Source organism: Buteo buteo, chromosome Z (genome assembly GCF_964188355.1).
Source record: "Buteo buteo chromosome Z, bButBut1.hap1.1, whole genome shotgun sequence".
Classification (NCBI taxonomy): domain Eukaryota; kingdom Metazoa; phylum Chordata; class Aves; order Accipitriformes; family Accipitridae; genus Buteo; species Buteo buteo.
In genome coordinates this window covers 74,037,528-74,060,873 of record NC_134204.1, presented here as the reverse complement: position 1 = coordinate 74,060,873, position 23,346 = coordinate 74,037,528, and the positions used below count along the sequence as shown (strand labels likewise).

Genomic DNA, 23,346 nt, shown 5'->3' with positions numbered 1-23,346 from the left:
CAGGAAATGTCGCCCTGAGAGTGAATGTGAGCGAGAGGGGCAAAGGAGATGGGAGTGAGGGTGGTGGTGGGGGGATGCCTGCGGGTGCAAAAGCTGATCTTTTTTTGCCACTTGTACTCTCCTTAAAATGAGTGACAACCATCTTATGGGCTATAACTCCTTTGTCTCTACTTCTTGCCAAGTTTCTGTACCTCACCTTTCTCTGACACTGAGGAAATGATTTATCCAAGAGGTGCAGATAAATCTCACTTCTTAGCACACCAAACCACACTCATTTTGCACATATTCATGTACATAATACTCCAGATCACAAGACAAAGAAAAAGAAGATAAAAAATCATCTGAGGAAGAGATGAAAGAGGACGTTATGGGTTCAGAATTTCAAAAGGGGAGAATTTTGCTCCGGCAAGTTTTTCTCAAAGGAAATCAGCATCCATAACCTAGAAATTCTCTGTGACTTAAGCATTTAGGCTTAGATTTTCAAAGAAACCTTTGGGTGATCTGGTACTCAAATCCTACCAAGTTGCATATAAGATCGTCAATAGGCTCTCAACAACTCTCCATATTATGACAGACAAGGGATGCTCTGCATGTCTGTGAAAATAAGCCTAGAGTTCAACATTATTTTTAGCAGAAAACAGAGGCAGAAAGTCCACATGTATAAATACTACAGTCCATGTAGAAGTATGCATATTTATAGCACTATATGGTACTGCTCTGAATGAAGAAGAAATTCCTAAAAAGTGGGAGAAAAAGAGGGAATCGGCAATTTTACCTGTGGTCTTAGACTAGCAGCAATCCCAGCAGACTGAGATAGTTCAATCTGAGGTCATGACAGTTAGATTTAATGAATTTACAGCTGCTGGACAGCAGTGTGGTCAAGGGTATTCCCAAGCCCAACCAGACAGTGCTGGTGATTTATATCTGAAAAGCTGTAGCATCCTTCTGTTGATTACTAGTTGTTATGCCTTAGCTTGGGCAAGAAAATATCTTAGAGGTTCTTATAAAGTTGATCTGAAATTGAGTTTAAATTGCTTGTTGGTTCCTGCTGAAAAGGGCCGAACCATTCATACTGCACGTGGAGTTCAAACAAGATTTCTGCCTAACTGTGCAGTGACAGCGAGCATCCAACACTGGGTGAAGAATAAAGCTTGAATCAGATGCTGCAAGAAGGTCTCTCATGTCCCATGCCTTTGGTAAACCTATGCCCAGATTCCTGCCCCATTGGGGGACTTCCCTCCATGAGTGGTCCTGCTGGACCTCTGAATCAACCCTAATTCAAGACCTAAAGCTAGCCCCAAGCTGTGTATAAAACTAAACACATACTTCACTTTCTCAACTGATAAAGGACAGGCAAAAGACAAACTCTTGTGAAAGGGGAGAAATTCCCCCTGTATGCCTTAGAAATAGAAAAAATGCTGCTGGAGTTTGACTGAGTTTGACTCACTTTCCATTCTTTAGACAAAAATAATAGAGTGAAAATCAGAACTTCTCACTTGTTAGAGATCAAAATGTTACTCCCCTCATCCCCTGGGGATGAGATCCCTGGGATACTCATTGGACCACCTTTCTCAAGCCACATTACACTGACAGACACACATTTTGCATAAAGTCTTGTGTTCAGTGAAAAAGTGAAAGATTTGTCTCTTATTGCATTGGGACCAGGGCTTCACACTCTTAATTTTGGTAGCCTCTGGCAAGCACATATAGTGTTCTGGTTGGTATGTCCTTTAGTCAATTTTTAAGCAGCAGTAACATATACTTGTACCAAAGAACAAGCTGTGGCCAGTAACAGCAGTAGGTTTATATTGGGTCCCCCAAAACTGATTCAGCTGCAGTCCAGGCCAGCTGTAATGCAATCAACGGCACTGACCTGTGAAAGACAAAATCATTATAACAGAACACTGCAAACCAAAAGAGCCCAATAAAGATGTGAGGACAATGAAACGGGAATCAGAAGCATTAAGGCATAGATGACAAAAGAAAACACAGATCGTATCTTATCTCTGTGCCACACGTTATTAATACAAAGAAAGAACTCATGACAAATTATCCCTCATTTATTTTCCTTATACACAATGGATGCCTAATATATTTGGTCACTGATCCCCTGCAGTAATGAAGCTATACAAGAATATACACTCATAAATATGTATATATTATATAAGTGAATATAATGGCAGAAACACTTTGACTGTCCTTCTCCAGATTGAAGAAACCTGTGTTATTTGACAAAGAAAGAAAAAAATAACTATATTTGTGTTTCAAAAAGTTTAAACATATGACAGGAAGCAACACTTACATTTTAATGTTCTTTCCTTGCTCTGCTCCTGATTTGCAGTGACATTTTGGTTATGCCTACCCATAGATGAGGTGAGCTTGCATAGGATACACCAAGCTCTGTGAGTACCAATTTCTTGAACTATCTGGACCACGTGTTTAGTTTTTTTATTCCTCCCTCTCTAGCTGATACTGTATGTGTACACCAGCAGTAGAGGGAGAGGGTAGTGCCTCATCCCCACTCACCCTTTGTTCACTCTCCAGGAGGCAGCGGATGACACAAGACAGCCTCTCAAAGAGGGGAGGGAACCATGGGGCACGATTTTACAGGAAGAGGTACGTTGGGTCTAAGCTGTATATGCCATTCTAAAATCTGCTTTTTCCACCCTTAATACCCAGAAAGCAGGAGGGGAAACAAAGGCAGGAAGGCATAATTTTCTAGTTCCAGAGTTACTGGTGAGGATCCTGTGTTCTTACTTCACATGATTCAGTTCATGGGAGCCAAAATGATGCCCAGACAGTTCCTCATGAAAAGAAGGCTCAATGTAACTCTTGTTACTATTTATTGAGGACTAGCGAGTTAAAATGAGCACTTAACTGTGCTGATATTAAAAGTGCCTTGTCTTTACTAAGATAGTATCTTCCATAGGTCCCTCTCCAAGGTCCACAACCCTCTTCGGAGGTGATTTCTTCCAGGGCTGGTGCAGCTTACTATTAACCATGTACATGGGGCCCAATGGCACCATTTAGCTTTCAGTTTTTACATTTGTAAAGCATCCTGAAATCCTCTCACCATAGAATCTCTCTCACAGTTAAATGCAAAATATCTGAGATATTATTTAATCTCAGGTGTGATCAAATGGGAGAAAAAATGGCTGTAGGATGTTCCCTTTTTTTCCTCAGATGCTCTATTGTTGCATGTTTTTAGCTATAGTAAAAAGTTTTCTGGTGCTACAGTAAGCACAGAGTCCTGTGATGTAAAAGAAAAAAAAAACCAAAACAAACAAACAAAAAACCACAAACAAACCCCGACCTGCAAAACACTTAGTTCAAGTGCAAGCATGTAGCTCCCAATATACTCTGGAGATGCAGTTTCAATTTGCAGCAGGCAAAGCCCAATCACAAGCTCAGTAATCAGGAGCAAATGAACCCCCCATACCCAAGATGTGAGGCAAGGGATATGCTTTCCAGGAGTAGCATCACCTGGGACACCAAATCAGAAAGAAGAAATTAGAACAGCTCCTCACCACCAATGCTTGCATTAAACCAAGCTGTACAAGACCTTGCAGCTATATTTTATTGCAAATAATCAGAAGTCCTGACAGGACCAGGATTGTTTGTCCAAATGAGAGGAGAATACACCATAAAAAGGTCAGGGAGGAGGCAAGGGAGAGGGGATGAGAGAGGAACATACTCCTAACATCATTTTTGGGTGCTACTACAGCATCTGCATTAACAACTAAGACTTGCTATTGACAGAGACATAGAAATGACAAGAGGATAGGCGATGTCCCACCTCCATAGACCACCAGGTCTACTGTGATGTTGCTTTATTTTTATTGTTTGCATTACAGCAACTGCAGGATGCCCCAAAGGGCCGAGGGTCCCACTGAGTGCAGTGGGATGCAAGAATAAAGTCTTCCACAGGCCACTCATCCAGGGATTGTCAGATACAAAAAAAACCCTTTCAGTTTCCGCTAATTCTCCAGTAGCCAGGACAGATCCCAAAGCCCTGGTAGCAGCTGCAGAGACAGAGGACATAGACTGATGTGCAACTGCACGCACACTGCAGAAGGGCTGCTTGGCTCAGCTTACTGCAGCCCTTGAGGGGAGTTGGGTCTTTCCTCCACTATGTGATTTGATGTTGCTTTCTCCCTGTGGGAGAAAAAGGTAAAAAGCTAGTGTTTTTCCACTTAAAGAGACACAGCACAGGAATAGTTAAAATAAGAAAGCCTGAATGTTTAATCTGTGAGAAACATCTGAGAAGAGCAATCAAATCTGGGATAAGTAGCTCTGAATGAGGTATGCCTGATTGCTTTAGGCCATGCTGTTTGTCAGTCTTTTAAAATTCAAGTCATTAACAGATGCTGATCTGCTATAATATTGTGATATTTTATCTGATTACACTTATCTGATTGTGCCATATCTGCTATTTGCCTTCCCATTTTTCCATGTATATTAAATGCAGGTGGTTTTATTATTCAGAGACCTAGAAAGTGTTGACTGCTCTGAATATAAATGGGGATATTATATCATTACCTTGCTCTGAAAGCAGAGTCATTCAGTGTGTAAATCATATGCAAGGTACCTAGTGGAGATACAATAAACCATAATGTCTTGAGAGAGAAAGCAATGAGGAAGGGATAAGGAGATAAAAATTTAAGGCATTGTTAAAGAAGGATAATCTTCATAATCCTATTTAGTTCTTTCAAACCACCGTTTGTTGATAATATAACCTTTATATTCAAAACTTTTTTTAAGTTCATTAAGTATCTCTTGGTGAAGTTATTGCCACATGGAACATTATCAATAATGGGACTGAATAAAAAACAAGATCACCAACCAACCAAGCATTTTAGCTGCTTTCAAAAGGATGCAGAAGGGACCCTCACATTCCTGCAAAAGCTCTGTGGACTCTTCTTCTCCTCACCACGAGGCTTAATGTGAGTACAGGACTTCAGAATTCCCTGGAGAAATGTGCAGGAATCACTTACAGCATACCTGAACAGCAGATCAGGGTAGCAGGGCAAAGGGACTTTGTCTGAGATCAACATGCAGATATAATAAAGTTAAGCTGGGAACCCCCTTTTGCTTGCAAGCAAAATTCCTTGATGATTTCACTGTGATAAATTGAGAACATGACAAATCCCACTGTGAGGATGCTTAGAAATGTTACTAAACCACAGAAAGACTGAGACTGGAGGCACCTCTGAAGATCGACTAGACCAACTCCCTTGCTGACCTAGAGCAGGTTGCTCAGGACAGTGTGCAGCTGGGTTTTGGGTATCTCCAGCGATGGAAATTCTACAACCTCCCTGGAAAAACTTTTCCTGTGCTCAAAATGCCATACAGTAAAACAGTGTTTTCTTATGTTTAAATGGACTTGCCTGTCTTTCAGCTTGTGCTCACTGCATAACTGTCCTGTCACTGAGCACTGCTGAGGACAGTCTGGCTGCATCTTCTTTATTTTACCCATGAGGTATTTATATACATTGATAAGGTCACCCCCTGAGCCTTCTCTTCTCCAGGCTGAACGGTCCCAGCTCTCTCAGCCTTTCCTCATAGGAGAGATGCTCCAGTCCCTTCAGCATCTTTGTGGCTCTGCTCTGGACTTGCTCCAATATGTCCATGCCTCGTTTTTTACTGGGGAGCCCAGGACAGGGCACAGCACTCCAGATGTGGTCACCTCTAGATGTTATTCCTCTCCTTTGGTGGTTTTAGTGTAACCTCTTGTGATCCTGCTCAACCTTCAACAGCCCTGACTTGACAGATGCAGGTAAATGCTCAACAAACAAGTAAGAGCATAAAATAGCTAATGCCTCACCATCCCTGCCCCCATCAGTTCTGCTTGCAACAGTCAGAAGGACACCAGGGATGTCAAGTCCCCCAAACAGGCTACAGCACAAACCAACCTTGCCACACCTCTGTTACAGAAAGTATTTCAGAGAGCATGACTACGCATCCAGAGGGAGATGGTGTTGGTCAAGTAGACAATACTCTAAGTAAAGCAAGATAACCTTACATAGACACTCATAGGAGGTGGAGGGTAGCTGGGTGTGCAGAATGCAGATGCGGAAAACCTCTATAATTATAACACAGCAGACACCAACTTCTCTGCAAAAGAAGAATGCAAAAAGAAAAAAAAAAAAAGGAGGGGAAGGGGCAGTCAACACAAGAGCTGAGCCGTGGATGAACTGCTCAGAGAAAAGAAAGTTCAAGAAGAAAAACAAGTAAACAAAAAAAACAAACATGGGAGAAAGAGCTTGTCGTGGTTTAACCCCAGCCAGCAACTAAGCACCAGGCAGCCGTTCACTCACTCCCCCCCACCCAGTGGGATGAGGGAGAAAATCTGGAAAAGAAGTAAAACTCGTGGGTTGAGTTAAGAACGGTTTAATAGAATATAAAAAGAAGAAACTAGTAATGACAACACTAATAAAGTGACAGCAGTAATGATAAAAGGATTGGAATATACAAATGATGCACAGTGCAATTGCTCACCACCTGCCGATCGACACCCAGTTAGTCCCCCAGCTGCGATACCCCGCCCCCACTCCCCAGTTCCTATACTAGATGGGACGTCACATGGTATGGAATACCCCTTTGGCCAGTAACATGCACCTTCAGCAAGCAGAAACAAAGAAAACTGTGAGAAGGAAAAAAAAGATAGACATAGCCCTCAAAGTAGTGGTAAGAGCCAGATGGGCAAACTGCTGCCTTCAATACTCTCTCCTGAATCTTCACTGATTTTAGCTGGCCAGACGATTTTCAGCACAGGGTAACAGCCTAATGACATTGATACGCAAGTCTGGGCACTAAGCTTGCTGGAATATGTGTGATTTTATCATGAATATCACGAAATGTGTTGTTCATAAAGACTCTGCTCCCAGAGCCAGGTGACAGAGGGAAATTCTTGTTTTGTGTTCATATTTCAAAAGTAAGCTTTTCATCTTCACATCTGTGGAGAAAAGATTGAAGACATCAGCCCAAGGTTAAAAGAGCAGAAAGCAAATAAAAAGAACTTCATGTTTAAAAAACATACTTCTAACCATTTTAAGGAATGTCAGTTTCAAGATTTTGGAAATCTTGATTTATCATGGTTGAGCTCAGTTTCATTCCTTTTTCAAATCTCCTGGACAGACAAGCTAACAAATGCCATACTGTTTCTCCAGGATAAAAAGCTGTCTTGCCAATCACCATCTCATATGTATAAACCTGATTAGTGGAAAAAAAATGGAGAAAAAAAATTATGCAGACAGTTCCAAAACTTCAGGAACTGATGGTTAAAAAGCAAGGTCTCGGTTCACAGTATAGAGGCTTCTGTGTGCAAAGTACTCATCAGTAGCGCTGAACTAGGGGATTTCTAGCACTTTTTATTTCCTTGTATTAGCAGTTCTTCAGAGAACAGACACTGGTTTTGCTTTGCTTTCAGAAAGCAACTGGTTGCACTGGCACAGATTCATATCCATATCTCCTTGATTCTAGCACCAGACAGAGGATTTAAACATCAAATATGTGCAGTTCAGCATCTGTGGGTCTTGGCCACTTGCCTGCTCTTCTCCCCATTTTTCTCTTTCTGTTTTTACTTCCGTTTCTACTGCTGCCATTTTGTGGTTAATGAGAAAGCTCAGTCAGTTCCAGACCAGATACCAACAGACTGCTATGCAAATTTTATCAAGACTTGACCTGGTTAATGCATGGCCAGGAGTATCATTTTCCAAAGACCTCAATGACCTCAGAGTTTTCACAAAAGTGACTTTGTCACTTTTATCACTCAGGTCACCTGAGCAAGGAACTGTACCCATAATTTAGCAACTTGGTATGTTGCAGAAACGATACGTGCAAGAAAAGGACTAACAATTCCTCCATTAAAAGCTGGCATCGGGTAAGACAGATGCATGTACATGTTCCATGAAGTACACATGTATTAACAGAGCTTTGCAGATATTAGGACACAGTGTCATGGGCTTTTGTCTCAGAGGAAATGTCAGTGTAAGGAGTTCCTGCCCCAGATGTTGTGTCTTATTCTTCACCTGTGCTGCCCCTCAGTTACACTGACACAACTGTTCAATAAGGCTATACAGTGAGCAGTGCCTGGGTTAAAAGCAACCCTGCCAAAAGGGAAAATCTTGTATACCTCAAAGCCTCCTTAGTTCACTGACCAGTTTAACATGCCTACTGTAATTTGCTGAGCCTGGCTTTTCAGGTGGGGGGATGCTTCAGAGCAGCAGAAGGGCCTCAGCCACTGCTGTGCCCAAGGAGAGGCTACCTGGAGCTCTGCTGCATGGTTATGCTAACCTAGGTCTCTACTTCAGGGGAAAAATTCATCTTGTCAGAAAGACTTCAGCACTATTTTAATCTTTCATTAGCTCTTAAAAAGTTAGGCATGCATTTGTGTGGCATAAAATTACTTTATTACTAAATAAATACATCCCGCTTTGCCTATGTCCTCCCATCAAAAATACATAAGCAAACTTCATTCCTGCCCTTACTTAGAATTTTTCCACTTACAAATGGAGAAATTAAAATGTCCACCAAGTCCCTTGTAATGCCTTATCTATACTGCCCTCTCACCCCAATACTACAGCTATAGAGAGACTCACATTAAGCAGCTAGGAAAAAACAGAATTTGGCATAGAATCTACAATGCCCACCGACTCCTTGACCAAAAGGCAGGGATTCAGAAGAGAACCCTGTTTCCCAAGAAGCCTTTAGTTCAGGCACATTTGCTGAATGAGTCCATTCAGCCTTCATGTACACTGGCAGTGGTTTTTCATGGAATGCAAACATTTAGTTGAGGAAAACACTGACAGCCACTGATTTCATCAATACTTGCCATGATTTATCTCTGATTTTTCTTCCAAGAATTTCTGCGCAGAGACCTCATCCATCCAGTATCCCACATTGTTTTCGAGTTATTCATTTCCCAAGGATGGCCTTTGTTGCCTCCATCTGCTGGCAAAAAAAGAAAGAGAGGCTTCTTATTTATGTACGTACATACATGCTGTGCATATATGCACACACAGGAAATAGTAGCAGGGTGCTTTTACTTCTCATTATTAACATAGAAACAGCCTATTATACATGGTAAAACATTCACAAGCCAACAGTTTTGCTGCATTTCTGAGTCAGAAAAACTTGCAGTCCTGCAATAACAGCAGGCCTAAAACTTGACAAAAGAAATCACTCCTCAATTAAATCTTGCAGTATGACTAGCATACAAATTTAGGCAGTCTAATAAACTATTTAGAGAGCTGTTCCTCATTCTTTGCAGATGGCCCCTGCAAATTGTATCTGACAGAAGTGCATTCATTAACAGTGTTAGCAAAATACATATTTTCATTAACAAAAATAAAACAAATTAAAAGGAAATATTGAATTAGAGTATCATATGGTATAAACAGGCACAACACTGTTCAGGCAATTCTTTAATTTTTATTTAATAATCTTTAAAGGCATGTTATACATACAGGATGGAAAATGATATGCTAGTCATTTGGAAATATTTAGTCTCACATGGAATAAGAGGACATGCTACAGTGGGGTGACATAATACAAAGACTCTAACGTGGAGCATGCAGTTCTTCAAAAAGAAGGGTGCCGAGCTGCTGTAAACATTCCCCCTCACTTTTCCATTCTTTACTAATAGTAATGTAGACCCCTCAATAATTAAGAGATTTTTAATGTTATTCATTACCTATGCACTTCCTGATCAGCTTTTCTCTTAGATAGGAACTTTGCATCATCTGGGTACTGAAACATGTTCTGAACACTGTCGAGTCAGATACCCACTGCAGAAAAACTTTCTATACTCGATTTTGAGAAAAGCTCTATTGCCCTAAGAACTTATGAAAGTATATTTTTCCAAAGGTAAATGCATATTGGATTTTGCCAGTTTTGTTTTAAGCACAATATGATATTAAAACACCTAAAAATCAGATTACCAACTTCATTGGTTGTAATAACCTAGGTCACAAAACCAACCAATTCTCTGTATAAAATAATATATCCTCCCTCTTTCTTTTCATAATATATATAAGGCACTTGTTCAATACTTTTTTCCCTACAGACCAAAAAGTATGTTAACAACCTCTAGTGCTGCCAATAAAACACTTGTTGGCTGTGAACAACACAAATCCTTTCTGTTCTCATTAACTGAAGGAAAGATTGGGCTCATTAAAACTAGGCTGTGCTTCATAAGCAGAGAAGGAAGAGAGAAAGGATATGAAAGGGACAGGGTCAGGAAAAGCATCTGGCAGGTAAGGATGCTATTTGTAGTTGTTTTCCTCCATATAAGCCTCAGGATTACCCCAAGAACTGTCTGTATTTTTAAAGACAAAAGAGAAGTTTCTAGTTATCTGGGAAGGGATATAGGGTGGTGCAAGAGAGCAAAACACTGCAAACAGAAACCTTCACAGGGAGACTAAGCAACAACCTAAAACCAGAGAGAGAGAAGCAAGGAGGCATGATAACCTCCATGATAACATGAGTGCAGAGACAACCACCCTGTGAAGGTGCCCAAGTTCTGTCTTTCTGAAAACCTCATTAGTATTTACTGTAACAGCACAACAGCTCTAGCCTTGAAGGTAATTCTGCAGGACCAAAATTAATGGGCTGAACCAAGAAGTTTTATAAATTATCAGAGTTTGTCCATAACAGAGTGCCAGTTTCCTCCCATAGATATGAAAGAGGTACCTTTACTACCATAAACTAGACTGACACCAGAGCAAGAGATCACACAAGGAACAGTGAAGAGGATGCCTGATGCCCATTTTGTTGGGCAAATAGAGTAAGATGGGAACCTTAAGCCTAACTCAGAGCAGCAGCTAAAAAAGGTAGTCACTCTAATAGCATGACAATGCCTGCGTAGCTTTGTGGACTCAACTTCAAATTGCTATGCCTCAGTTGCCCACCTCAGTAAAGGAGATCATAGGATTGCCCTCCTCTACAGGGCAGTTCATTAAGATTCTCATTCTTTCTAAATGAAGAGGCTGAAATTACATAGAGTGAGCACCATGGGCACCCAAAAGTAAGACCAAAAAGCTGATTAAAAAATACTGGGGATCCCACATCCAGCACCGCTGTAATTCAGAATGTTGGTCACTGCTGCAGGAGGAGATGTCTGAGTAGTAAAACCAAGAAATTACCAAGAAGCGGAGAAAGGAGATGTACCCTTTAGCTGACATGAGTGCTAACAATAATAAAATAATCTTTCTAGTCCTGATGTCCCTCCCAGAAAGACTGGGATCAGCAGGAGGAAGGGGCCGACAGGACCCCCCCGCGCTGGGGGCAGGAGCACCGCGCAGCCCTGCGGCGGGCAGGCCGAGGCCTGGCAGCCATGCCGGTGGGGCCTGGGGCAGCTCTGGGGAGAAGGCCCTGGGTCCTGGTGGGCAGCCAGCTAGGCAGAGCCCGAGAGGCTGGAGACAAGGGAAAGCTTTTCCCCCACCAGGACAGCTGGGGAGTGGGGCCGGCCCCAGGGAGGTGCTGCCATCTCCCTCCTGGGAGGGTTTCCAGCCCCCGCGGGATGGAGCCCTGAGCAACCGGCTCCGACCCCGTGGCTGAGCCTGCTCTGGGCAGGGGGTTGAAGTGGAGACTACACAAGGTCCCTGATGGCCTGAAGTATCTCTTACAATGATCCAATGTTCTCAGCTCTAGGAGGACATCAGAATGCTGGAGAGGATTCCTGGAAGACCTAATTAAGAATGAATTAAGTAACTGGAAAAGGTGCAGTGCAGAGGAATATTTTAAGGATCTCAATCTTTTTACCTCATTAGAAGCAGGTTAGTCGATATGCTGATCACTGTCCTTAAGTACCACTTTGGAAGCACAAACCTGGTAACAGAGGGCTCTTTAGTCTGCCAGCAGAAGGCACAGCAGGGTCCAGTGACTGAGCCAAAGAAAGTCCCAGAATGAAAAAACACAGACATTTTTTAAAATGAACATAATTAAGTATTTAATTTGTGGAAATCCACTAGTCTCAACAGAATGTAAGTAGGCTCAATTATAGTTGCCATTTGGCCCTTTTATTCTGAGAATTTGAGCACTGAATAACATCTCTTTTTCAAAAAGGATCAACACAGGATAAGATGTTTTTCTGACCAAAAAAAATGAAACATGCATATTAGCTGTTGACTGAGAAAATGCAAAAATAAAGTATAGGATGAAAGCCTATGGAGGGAAAGAAACCTAAGCCCAAAGGAAACAAAAGTATGGAGTTGCACAGGTGACAACTATAAGCTGACATCATATGGAAGATACTGAAAAAAGAGAGACTTGCACTAATTCATTCATTATGGCTTTCTTGTGATAGCTCTGCAGGGTTAGTAAAAACACAAATCATCAGCAAATCAGGCCTTGGATCTATAACTTTGCAGTGCATAACAAGAAGGAAATTCATATGGGGCAGGAGCCATCTTTCTGCATTGAGAAGGTGTTATGCCACTTGTATTGCCGCTGGTCAGTAGCATTACAGGAGTATAATTTATGGTTTTTGTCCAGGTGTAACAGCAGCACACTCAACTCCGGATGCATAAGCAGAGCAGTCCTTTATTGTGTCCTGGACTTAAACCAATGCTGTGCAGGGCAGAACCACACTTTACAGTTCCATGACAACTGGATGGAAAGGTGAATCAGAAGGTTAGATAAATGACAGAGACAGATAACAGCCTGTACATGGTTAATATTTATTTCTAAGTAGTACAAACACAACAGAAGAGAGCAATAATTAGCTGTAAATGCAGTACCAATACATGTAGGTATAAAGCACAGGCATTTGGGAGAAATGGCATAATTAATGAGGAATTTCAATACTGCATGCAGGTCTAGTGCTGAGCTAGAAGCAGAAGCTACAGTCAACACCTGTCCTAATACCATAGTGGCATTAAAAATATATTATAAACAGTGAGTTTTCGGTGTGATCAGGAGTGTACTTCCTGATCAAATCAGATTCACTCTTTTAAAAGACATAGAAAGTAACTAGCAAACTTTTCACTTTGCATTATAGCCTATGTTGGACATTGCTTTAGTTACATTAGGGTGTGTTAGTATGGTGAGTGGAGAAAAGAGCTCTGACAAAGGAAACTGTAGAGCTGATCCAAAAAAATTAATTCCTAGTAGGCATGGATTCTAGTGTGAAAAAGTTTGAGGATGCCTTCCAGACATTGAAAATGCCTTTCATAACACTTAAGCAGCCAAGTGGCAAGATTCATTATATATAAAAAGCCTAGTACATTTTAATTCCCTCCTCTTCATCAATGTTTCCTGTTTCCTAAGTGCTGCATGGATACCTAGCAGGCCAGAGGCTGAGCTGTTGCAGATGCCATGCAGTACCAGTGCAGATGGTCATGGTAAGGTTCCTAACAAAGCCAAGCAACAAGAAGTGTGCTGTATGAGCAACTCTTGAACTGCAACCATCTCCTCCATAAGCATATTCTCCCAGCTGCCCCAATTATCTGTGATGGAAAATGGTCTTTTCACAAGCTAGGCTCTTCAGACCCCAGATCCTGAAGGGAATCCAGTTAAAGAAATGAGCAGAGTATCAGTACAAATGCAGTGATTTCTTCAGTCTGAATTATATGTGCAAGTTACAGTAGCCCCATAAATTTCACTCTGGCAGAATCCCTCCAAGGCTACTCTATCATCCTGCTGTTGGACTATGTGATGGGAAGATCAGAAAAGCTGATTTTTAGTTTTTCTGCTTAGTTTCTTGTTTTCCAGTCTCTGTAGCAATGACCTCATGTAAGGCTAATAAAATGACATAATACATTAAGCTACTAAAAAATATTCCATACGGTGCACACTTAAGAGAACTAACCAATCTGTTTCATAAGCGGGTATAGGTCTGACAGCAAAGAATTTTTGCAAGAATTTGGTCTGTATTTATCCTATCCTTGAATGATGAGTGCTTAGCAGAAGCCTACTAAGATCAGGGACTTTATCCATGGTTCAATACCAACAATTCTTCTTCTGCAAAAGTACAAGAACCTTGCCCATCAGCAGTGTTTCCCTCCTGCAAAGCGCATTGAATCACTGCAAGATGCTTTCTTGATAACTGATTCTGCAGGGATTTTGTTTGTAAGTCAATGAGCAGCCCAAGTTTTGTTTAATTGCTGCATTTTTACTTATATTAATTCAATGCATTTAAAAGGCTGCTGTGGCTGGAATGGAAAGGAGGATTTTACACTATCAAATATTTCTCCTGTAGGCTGACAAAAGGAGCTGTCTCTTAACCTGATGGCAATGAAAGACAGCAAATGAATCACTGCTTGAGGAAACCAATTTATTTAGTCAGTCTGTGTCGCTGTTATTTATTACTTATCAGCACATGCTGCTAGTTCAATTAAATATAAAAACCTGAAGTTCTCTTCCAGCCCTCCCTCACCCCAATTTTTAAAAACACACAACAAACAAGAAAAATGACATGAATCTTCAGTGCTAAAGCAGTACCCTTTGGGTTTATTGTGCCTCTCTTGTTTTAATTAAGCTTTGTTTATTAAACTTCTGCAGCTAAGGTATGGGGATTATTAATCTTCTTCAGCAGCTAAAGATAAAAGTTAGCAGAGAGAGAGGACATTATAAAAGTACAGTTTAGAGTTCCCCACTGAGATACACATAAAAAAATGAAATGAAGTAGTGAGACAAAGTGTTGATTACAACATTTTATCAATGAAAATACAGGGAGCTGCAAACAGCAAACATTTTCTGCCTTTTGCATACAAAGGAATAAGGAATGAAAACTCCTAATTTTTATATATAGGCATGTATGTCATTTATAGGGTTAGTAGTAAATATAATCACAATATAATCACAGATGTACAAAAAAGCTTGCATACATTTCAGTACTGCCTTTCCTCCTGCATCCATGTTCTTTGCTTAAAACATGATGGGGGTAGATAACAGAATTTTTGCTCATCATAAGAGGAATCACTGTTCTATGCTTAACAGGACAATTAACATGGAAAGCCTTCCATATAAATGTAAATAACTATAAATCATAAAATAAATAATATAAATATAAAATCTAAGGGTCCACAGAAAATTTGGCATTTGGAGATTTGCTTAATACATATCATTGCTAAAGTAACAATAAATTAAAGTTGCTCTACCCAAGACCCTTTTCCAGCATTAAAGGGATAGTCTGAATTGCAATTCTAACCAGGTTTACATGCCAGCTGTGTCAAACACTGCCTGCTGACTCCTGACCCTGATTCCAGTTTTCAATGACAAGCATGTATTATACCCCAACAGCTTTAGGAGCTGTCATTCTTCACTGACTACAGCTCTCACTTCAGTTAAGTTCATTTCCTTTGGCCTGTTGATATTTAGTGAACAATACAGGCAACATTGCCTTTTTCTGCAAGTGGAGGTATAGGGACTCAGTAGCTTCCTGTTTTCCCCCTGTTGTTCATGGCTTGGCTTCCCAATACAAATTGCAGTGTTAATTTAGGGCTGCAGCAATGATGTAATGTATTTCAAAAACTGGTCCACTAAAAAGCGTTTCAGTCATTTACATCTTTGACATGTCATACTTTTCATGAGACAATAAAAATCTTAATAAACTTAACTTCTCAGTTCTCAGGCAGCCAATGTTTTTAATAAAACTTCCCAATGTAGCAAAAGTGCAAGGAACAGGATTCACCAGACTGGAATGACCCTAGCCTGCAAACAGACATAGATGCTTGCAGAGCCTCATTATTCTTGAAAATGCAGGACCAAGATTTACCAATTGGAGATTTAGTAAAATCACGATCTACCAATTCCTGTATCAGTTTATTTCACCAAATGAGTAATTTACTGATGATAAACACCATCATGCCAAGACCGTATAGAGGCATATTCTTAAAACAATGAAAACACATAAACTGTCGCAATGGGCTCTCCTGCAAAGCAGATATAACTATTGTATTTTTGAAAAGAACATGCAGATTAGTTAGTGAAACAACTGATGAAGTTCTAGTACTATGTGACATGACACCAATATTTGACAAGAAGAGACATATTTGAATGGCCTAAATTCTACCTAAATCCTGATACCTAACTCTTTCTATTAGTGGGTACTAGCTCTTCAGTGGTGACCGCACAATATAAAAGAATAAGCTCAGGAATTTAAAGGGAATTTAAGATTGTCTAAATAGGGCCCTACTATGGTAGATGCTACCTATTTTAACTTCCTGGGAACAATATTAATAGCTCTATCGCACTTTAGTACAAAGATAAATTCCATAAGAAACCCATTTCTTTAAAATACCCTTTTTTATACAGTTCAACAAGAAGGCAATCCATTAATAGAGTTGCATAGATCCACTGAGTATTTAAAAGGATTAGTAGAAATTGAAGAGAAAAAAGACATTACCTGCCTTCACAACAGCAGGAGGTCCCTTCAGTTAATTTTCCAATACTGGATCCACTCGAGTTTCAGTGTACCTCTATGTCAATGTCTTGATGAGGCCTGGAAACCAAGTGAGAAGATATCAAACAATTAATCTTAATTTTGCTTGGGATATACAGCAGACGGCTTCCTAAAAAGCAATTTGTTAACAAAGCAATCCTACAACCTGTAGTGTTACAGAAACTGGTGCAGCCAAAGAAATAGGACACTAAAGCAGAAGCACTGGGATATGCAGTATATAGAAATTCCCCTTTATGGAGGAGAAAACGATATGGTTGCTAAATCTTAATGAAGAGCAACCTACCAGTGCCCAATTCCAGCAAACTGTGTTCTGCATCCTAGGTCTGAAGTGCCATGTTAGGACTGAAGTAACCAGGGTGCTGGTCTCAGCCTTTCCACTCATCTCAAGACGATGAGAGCATCACTTCATCCTTCAACATTTCATCTAAGGATATATATAAAACAAAATTTCCTTGCTCCTACCTTATATTTTTCTAAATTGCAAGTCATTCCCCTTTACTATTCTGCTCCCATCCCATTTTTTATGCAGGGAAAAGCAGTGCTTACATCTTGTTTATACAGACTGTGTTCTGCTCTTAGTATACAGCTCTCTGAAACAGACATTGTTAAAGCAACACAGCCCCCTAGTGTGGATGCAATTCAAGAGTTTAATTTCCACACAATTATGAGACACTAACTTTAACCACACTACACATGGTAAACATTACAGTGACTTTGCTTAAAAAAAATACCAATAATCATAAGTATGTAGATTGGCAAATTTAATAGCTAAAATAGTTTACATTTGGAGCAGCACAGCTATTTTTGAGTGAAGACCTGCATCACTTCAACAAGATGGAATTATATCACGGACCTTAATTCTGGTGCCTCATATCTCAAGGACTGGAAGAACCTGGGGTATTACTTGTGTAAGACTATCCAGCACCATTTTCAGCAGTTGGATTTTCACTACTAAATTTGTTGTGCCAACACAGCAAATTCAATCAGGATGCTGATCCAGGTTGGGAGAAGCAAGTGGACAGGATTCCTTGCTCAAATGAGCTTCCTGATGTGGTTCTCTACATACTCACATAAACACTAGCTGCACAACAGTGGTACGGGAGGGAGGAGACAGCCTGGGAACAGCCTGGAAACCTCACCAAAATATATTCATAGTTCCTCACCAGTATTCATATTCAGCTTAAAAGTCTTTCCCAGTACCCTATTTCTGCCTGTCTTTACATGCAAGTTTCAACATGTTTAGACCAAACAAGCTTTTCTAGTCATGTTTCATGTCCTCTGCTCTTCTCGTGACCTTAGGAGTCTTTGTCTGCATTTGTTCCACTCCCAACTGATCATCTTCGATACAGACATGCAGAACTGCACACAGTATTCCAGGAAAGTAAAGCTGAGATTTTGTAAGTAAAGTAAGATTGACTGGAGTCTGAAAATGGAAGATGGGATGCAAGATTTGAGAATTTGTGGTGTAAGATACTCATCTAGAAGAACTTTGCAGAAGCATTAGATACAAAAGATGAAAATTCAGTTTTGAGTCTGACAACAATCAAGACAGATCCCATGAAAAAAGATGACATTTTCACATATGCTTAAGAAAGTGATGATGCACTGAATAAAAATGCTTTTTTTTTTTTTTTTTTTTTTTTTTGTAATAGAGATGATTACTTGTGCTCTACAATTTACTAACCATGCAATATTTACATTTATGCTTTTGGGGTCTTTCCCTGTCTGACTACAGAGTCAGTTTGACTAGCTGGTATGCGGCTAAACCTTTTTACAAGCTTCAGATTTTTATTCACCTTTTATGCATTCTGTTTACATATTTTAATATTAATGTCAAGAAAGGCCCATGAAACATTAGACTTCACAACCGGCCCCCAGTATTTTAACATTTAAATTTAGCCATAAGTAAGGTAAACAAACATTTTTGTCTCTCCATATATTGCAGATTGACTTAGCAATAAACATGAAGGTTTATATTACTGGGACTAAATTGCAGGACTTCATAATCAGTTTTTAATTTGGTGTCTATGCTCCTAAAGTTATGCCTTTCTTCTTTATGTTTTTGCATCAATTAACCCCCTCATCTCCCTTCCTGACTAAAGGGCCTATTTCACAATTAATCTTCAATTATCTTCTGTGAAAAGGGCACATTTACCAGTGTCAGTGATCTCATAAAGCTAAATTAGTGCTTATAATTTTAAGTTGGGCATGTAAAATGCCATGTAACAACCTACTACGCATTCATGTGCACAGAACCACTTTTCAGCTGCTGTTTTTTTAGAAAACCCTTGACATGCTTTATCCACAGATGAAAACGAAGTAACATTTGTTAAGACAACTGCTTTTGTAGACTAATATTTAAAAAGTAATAGTAATCACCGAGGAACCATTTATGATCCTTAAAGTTCTGACCATGTAAGGAAACAGCTGGTGAAGAGATGTTTTGTCCCAGTACAGGGCTCCCCCGCGGTGGCTGCTGTTTGTCAAACCATGCTCCCTCAAATGCAGACAACACTGCAGGAAAGGGCTACCCAGCTGCCTCGCCTGGTGAGATTCACAATGCTGTGCCACACTGCTCATGTTTAATGTGCCACTTCAGCAGTATCCAGTTACAACAGCAGCATCTTAAATCATCTACACAGATGATCTGATTCCCTAGGTGCTACAGCAACCTGAAGTCAATGATCAAAACTTTCATCCACTGCGATTAATAATTACAGTAATTTTAAACAGAAAGAACACGTTTTATAACATAGCTTAAAAAAAAGCTATGGAAGGCACTAAATCTCTTAGCCAAAATATTTTTGAGAGCAAATACTGCAGTGAAAAGAGTGTTACAAACAGAACTAATGCTTTTTTGAGGAAATGCCTGTGATTTGTCTTTCAAAAGTGGCATCTTGAGGTCTAATTATTACTCTCTATGAAATCACTGTAAAAATAACATTAAAGGCTCTAAACAGAAATAATAGATACTTTTGGCTCTCTGGGGAGTCACACCTTTTTATTTCCCTAATACAAACACAATCAACCCTCCTCCTCAAAAGAGCACTGTGCTTCAGCTGTAAGGACAGTCAAAATTCATCAGAAAATATTCCTGTTGCAGTTCAGAATTTGATCAGGATCTTTTTCCTCATGCTGACCAACTCCCAGTGTATATTTTTCCCCAACAAAGTGCTTGATCAAAACCCACTAAAATTATTTTAAGGTTTCATAAATAATTCATGACTGCATTTTACATACAAATTGCCTCTTCCTCCAAGTGAAATATTAAATCTGTTTTTCAAGGAAAAAAGCAAAGAGATTTTAAAAGTGAACAACAAAACGGTTGTGTAATAAATAGTTTAAATACACTGGATTTTTTTGATATGAATCAATGCAGGAACCCATATAATTTAGCTGATCTGTTTTTAACCTAAGCAGCAATAATACAGTATCCTAAAAATGAATTAGCACTTGTGTAATCAATCACATGAAGTCTCTTTTATGATATATATATTACTTTATTTTTGTAAACAGATTAATTTTCTTGCAATCCTTCTCCTCTTTTAATTTCAAATTTAATTAGGCTATAATTACAAATCTTCTCTGTCATATGCATAGTAAACCTCTTTCATCTTCATCACACTACATATTAAAGTTAGCATATGCAAATTCTTGATATGGACCTTGAAATAATGACCTTTGACAGTTCAACACACTACAAAATGAACTTTTAAAGGTGACCTGGAAAACCAATAGGAAAATGAAGGTCAGTTCAGAAATAAATGCCATATACCTCTAGCAAGTAGGCAGCAGAATAGAACTATGTTCTAGTTTATCAATACTTCTAGCAAGATTTCCTTGTTGCCAAACAACTGCAAATGTATCATTATGCGACATCACTGAATGGACTTTGTACATTTGACTGTATCAGTTCTTCCGGTGGCATAGGAAATGTATCTCTAATTAAATCTGATTTACATTCAGCTTTCCTAAGACATGCTAACTTATGCCTTACCAAGGCATGGCTTCTGCATGAAGTAACCTTCTGCTGTTCAGTGGTTGGCAGAAATACATGGGAGCCACACAGGAGTATGCAGTCCACCAGGAATCATCTCCACGGGTGATAAAACCACAGGTGTTGGGAGTACCAGTAAAAAAAAGGAAAGATACAGGTCTATAAACTGTTTTCCTATCAATCAGCTATTACTGTATTGTACATCCTTCTTCAATATTAAGGACTGATTTTTGTTTATTCCTATCGCTTGGGATCTTGCAAGCCTTATCAATGCTACGGCAGATTGTAAAACTGGCAAATGAACCTCAACATGAGAGAAGAGAGGCAAACAATAAGGAACAAGTTTTCCTATTGGCTGAGATATACAGGGCTGCACAGCAGGACTAGGAAGCAAATGTCCTTGCAGGCCAGCTTTTTCATTTCCACAGCAGGCAAAGTAGATATTCAGTGCCTTAAGGATCTAAGTATAATAGCAGTAAAACTTATTTTTACAGTCTAACGTATTTCTACTAGCCTATGACTTTACAAATAACAAGACATCTAGGTTTTGCCAACTGTCTGTCTTTCATTACCTGCTTTTGTTTTTCTGCACTCAAATAAATCACAAGTTCACCAAACAGCCAAATAAAATTAACTGAAACAACACACATATATTCTGAGACAGTTAAGTTACCTTTTGAAGTGGATATATATATTCTAACTTGCATCCTCCATTTGCTCAAAAATAATAGAAAAATGTTGTTGCCATGGATAACTGATTACAGTCAGGTAAAATTTACTCAGATCACTGCCATCATTTAGTGAACTCACACTGCAATTTTCTCAGCTGTATTTAATGAAGGTTTTAGTTTATAAACAAATTGACACTGAACTATTTTGCTACCATTTTACTCATAATACTGTTGATTCTAGAGGAAATCAATCATACTTTAAGAAATACATAAAAAGCTTTCTACTAAAGACAATGCACTTGACTAACAATAAAGAAAGGTAAAAGGGTAGAAAATGGGTTAAAAGGAAAGGGGGGGGAAAGGAAAGGAAATAAAAAGGAAGGAGAAAAAGAAAATTATAAACTTTGCAAGAAAATTCAAGACATAGTATTTGAATAGAAAAACGTCTGCAGGAATATTGCAAAATAGCATATGGAAATTTTCTATGCAACTGTTGCAAAGTATCTACTTTGCTTTCTAAGTAACAATCAAGGGAAAATCAGGAGTAACCACATATAATACATCATTTTACTTAACAAGGACCATATTCATAAACTTCATACCTTAAAAAAAGCCCATTTGTGTGTGTGTGTATGTAAATACACACACAAATATTTTAATATGCATTTGATTAGGAGCCATCTATAAACCCAGCATTAATTCTAAACAAAATTAGAATTATTTTAATTGTAAGAAATCATAGCAGGAAAACTAATCCTATAATACAATTTACTTACAAAGAAATACACTTCAAATGGATTAAAGTACAATTATTATTTTAAAATCTTATATAATAAATAAATTAAATGCCTTTTATGAAAAAACATTTATACTGAAATTAGGTGGATTTTCCCATTTATAAGGAACATGAAATGACTACATCAGTTAAATGTTAAAAACTCAAGGTCTTCTAAATAGTCTGATTTACCCTAAATATTATGCCAAACATTCAACAAAAAAGCTTTACAGTCAGGAAAAAACTCTGTTTTCTTTATTTCAGTTATGACACAGAAGATTATCAGTGGAGAAGAGTGACAAAAACACATGACCAACAGTATAAAAACTCTGGTATTTGTCACTTTCAGGCACTTTCATAACCCTGAAAATAACATGGTTCGACTGTTTATTTGAAAGGAAAAAAACCCTCCCTTCAGGAATTCAACTTACTAAAAATTAAGTATGCTTTTAAGTGAATCATCATTCATTTTAACTAGAATAGCTACATTATGAGAGCCCCAAGGAGAAATAAGCAATCTCAAATCCCATCACAGACTGCTGAAGGCAGTCACACGATGGAAGACCTCTTCAAAATGGTATTTTTAATGAAGTACATATAAATCAAGTTTCTCAAGTAGTTTAACAAGTTCCTAATAAATAAAACAGCTGGTAATTTCTAACCATGGGGTTATAAATAACTTGATTCTTCTAACCCTTCTGGAAGGCACCAGGTTCCTGGCATAGCTCTATATGTTGTGTGACTCCTTGAGGAGATAACTCGGCACAGCGAGACTTGATCTCAGTGAAGCATCAAACCACTGTTTGTGCACGTCATGGAAGCAGCACACTAAAGGCAATGAAATCAACTATCAATGGCTTAAGCCACGGGTCAGGATACACAATAGGGTTTGAATGAGGAATGTCATACCCAACCCAAATATACGTTAGCACTGAAGAGAACAGACATCACATCCTTCAAAACAAATACTGAAAATTAAATCTAAACAATCTCAGAGCTGTTTTTTTATATCACCAGCTTTCATCAGAGCCTTAATAGCTCTGGCCCTCATCTCAAGCTCCAGAAGCTCCAGCTGCTGTGCTGATGGCTGAACATCTTCTGACGGAGGAACGGCTAAGGTTGCTGCTTTGGGCTCCTTTGGGCTGGACTCTGCCAACCCCAGAATCTCATTCACGCTTTTCTCAATATCCTTCTCAAGGTCATCTATCTGACTGGCTCCACTTCTGACAGTGTTTTCTTGCCCATCTGGGCCATCTTCTTCATTGCATGGGCCTTCTATGTCACTATCATATGCATCTGCATTTATGCTGAGGACATCACTATCTTCTCCCTTGCCTGTAACACAAATGTAACAATCATATAGTTGCCTAACAGAACCATTTCTCTTTCAACTTACAAAACTGCTTCTTCTTAAAGTGTTTCTCTATAGATTAAGAGTGACAAAAAGATCTGTGAATTTAAGACAACTAATTCCTGTTCCTTCTCTCCTCCAACTTTT

General features: G+C 39.2%; 1 protein-coding gene across 3 annotated transcripts in view; it reads right to left on the bottom strand.

Moving 5' to 3' along the window:
* Positions 1–6,361: 6,361 nt before the first annotated feature.
* The window catches only part of CAAP1 (caspase activity and apoptosis inhibitor 1), a 35,689-nt gene continuing 18,704 nt past the window's right edge, over positions 6,362–23,346 (bottom strand). Inside the window, exons 6-9 of one of the 3 annotated variants that reach the window (XR_012649152.1) lie at positions 20,403–23,183; positions 16,349–16,444; positions 8,834–8,949; positions 6,362–6,955 (exon numbers count right to left, since the gene is read on the bottom strand). Coding sequence is in view for 1 of the 3 variants with exons in the window: in XM_075021725.1 (XP_074877826.1) it covers positions 22,840–23,183 (344 nt within the window). In the remaining 2 variants the exon portion in view is untranslated. Of the gene's footprint in view, positions 6,956–8,833; positions 8,950–16,348; positions 16,445–19,739; positions 23,184–23,346 lie in introns of those variants that run through there. The other 2 variants (XR_012649153.1, XM_075021725.1) reach the window with 2 other exon arrangements.